General features: G+C 61.0%; 1 protein-coding gene across 1 annotated transcript in view; it reads left to right on the plus strand.

Moving 5' to 3' along the window:
* Window positions 1-31: 31 nt before the first annotated feature.
* CAPN1 (calpain 1, (mu/I) large subunit) overlaps window positions 32-2,290 on the plus strand; it is a 28,739-nt gene continuing 26,480 nt past the window's right edge. The window contains exons 1-4 of the mRNA XM_008594165.1: window positions 32-118; window positions 833-1,100; window positions 1,229-1,298; window positions 1,585-1,703. Of these exons, the coding sequence (XP_008592387.1) occupies window positions 834-1,100; window positions 1,229-1,298; window positions 1,585-1,703 (456 nt within the window). The 5' untranslated portion in view covers window positions 32-118; window position 833. The remainder of the gene's footprint in view (window positions 119-832; window positions 1,101-1,228; window positions 1,299-1,584; window positions 1,704-2,290) is intronic.

Raw genomic sequence — 2,290 nt, forward strand, 5'->3', positions numbered from 1 at the left:
GAGGGGGCGGGAGGAGGGCGGGGAGGAGCGCTCTTCCTGGTTGGGCCCTGCCCTGAGCTGCCGCCGGGGAAACAAGCCGCAGGGACCGCAGCGACCCCCCCAAGCACCCCTCCCCCAGGTAAGGAGCTGGGTGACCCGGCCGGGATTCCCTGACCCCGGACGCTGCTCCCGGGCTGAGGGACTGCCTCAGCTTGGCCCCTCCTCGGGCCCTCTGTGTGCCTGGGACAGGGGCAGGGGCTCGGGAAACGGCACAGCCCAGGCGCCTGCCCCAGCCGGTGTTCACCACTGTCCCCAGGGGCTGGGCTGGGGCCCAGCAGCTCTGATCTCCCAGCCTGTCTCAGGGTCCTGGGCACCCCGACCGCCTGGAGTTTGGGGCTCCAGGAAGAGGGGACAGTGCACCAGGAGCTTGGCTAGTTTGGGGAGGGGGTTCCAGGCAGGCAAACAGAGTCAAAGAGGCCTTCCCTGGGGTCTCTCACCTTCCCAGTTCCCTGTGTTATTGCGAGGCTCCGCCCTGCCACACCTGGCCGGCTGGCTGACCTCAGAGCTGCAGGCCCAGGACAATGGAAGTGGGGAAAAGAGAGGTGGCAGCATTGTGTGGGGGTAGGGAGGTGATGACCAGCACACCCAGGAACTGGGGAGCCCCTTTCCTGGATTCTGGGAGGACAGGGAGGTGTCCAAGAGCCCTGAGTTCTGTGAGGGGAACAGCGAGGCAGGGAGACTCCGCGTTTGGGGAGGAAGGGTGGGCTGGGGCAGGAGAGCGGTGCTAGCAGGTAGGAGCCCCTGTTCTAGTCCTGGGAAGGCCTGGATTCTGAGCAGGCCCTCTGTCCTGCAGGATGGCTGAGGAGATCATCACACCGGTGTACTGCACTGGGGTGTCTGCCCAAGTGCAGAAGCAGCGGGCCAAGGACCTAGGCCTAGGCCGCCATGAGAATGCCATCAAGTACCAGGGCCAGGATTATGAGCAGCTGCGGATGCAGTGCCTGCAGAGTGGGGCCCTCTTCCGCGATGAGGCCTTCCCCCCAGTGCCCCAGAGCCTGGGCTACAAGGAACTGGGTCCCAATTCCTCCAAGACCTATGGCATCAAGTGGAAACGTCCCATGGTGAGAGGGGCCACCCTGGATGGGACTCAGATGACCCCTGATCCTGGGTGGACAGTGGCCTCTGGGGTGGTGGGGTGCCAGGTTCTGGGAGGCGCCTGCCCGGAGACAGGACTCTTGGTCTCTTGTAGGAGCTGCTGTCAAACCCCCAGTTCATCGTGGATGGAGCCACCCGCACAGACATCTGCCAGGGAGCACTGGGTAGGCCCCCTAGGGGGTGGGGTTCCGGGTGTTTTTTCCACAGTAGTTCCCCATTCCCGTTCCTTTGGGCTCTGCCCCAACTCCTCCCTCCTGCAAGCCTAAACAGGCTCTGGCTATCATCAGCTCTGGAGCTGGTTTGCCCAGTTTCCTGGGTCTTTTCTGTTAGCTGAGGGGAGTCAAGGGGCACCCCACATAGAGAACCCCAGATTCTCCCCAGCATAGGCACCACGTTTACCCCTGGGGCAGATGGGTACAGCTGACCTAACACAGGTCCTTCCCATCCCAGGAGACTGTTGGCTCCTGGCTGCCATCGCCTCCCTCACCCTCAACGACACCCTCCTGCACCGAGTGGTTCCACATGGCCAGAGCTTCCAGAATGGATATGCTGGCATCTTCCATTTCCAGGTGAAGGGCCCTGCATCTGCCTAGGGAGGAGGGGTAGCAGACACTGGGGGAGATGTGGAGGGATGACCCACAGCGCTCTGAACTTAGGGTGGCCAGCAGCGACCAAGTGCTCCAAGTACTACCGGAGGGGCCAGGGCCACACCTTGTGGGGCCTGGCCCTCCCTCTAGAAGGTATTTGACCTCTCAGTGCCATTTCTGGTCTGTCATGTGTGAAACGGTTGGGCAGGTATTTCTACTGGCAGTTTTCCTGGGTATCGGGCAGAGATGCTTAGAGGATTAGAAAGACTTCTGTGTTATATCCTTTGGGACCAATCCTTTTCCTCCCCTGGGGCTCAGTTTCCCCATCTGAAAAAGGAGTATACTGCTGGGGAAAACAGATCAGCACATATGGCCATCTCCATCTGTCAATCCTCCCGTCCCCCAGCTCCTCCTGTGCTTTGGCAATCTCTGACAGAGCCCAGCAGGAAAGAAAGGCTCAGGATTGTCTATTTAAACCAGCCTTTAGTGACGTTGTTTGCACACAGGGCCCATTTTTCAAGTCACGCTAATGAATTTTCAATGGGCTGGTGCGGGGGGGGGGGGGGGGG

This window comes from Galeopterus variegatus, unplaced genomic scaffold (genome assembly GCF_000696425.1).
Source record: "Galeopterus variegatus unplaced genomic scaffold, G_variegatus-3.0.2 Scaffold10274, whole genome shotgun sequence".
NCBI classification, from domain to species: domain Eukaryota; kingdom Metazoa; phylum Chordata; class Mammalia; order Dermoptera; family Cynocephalidae; genus Galeopterus; species Galeopterus variegatus.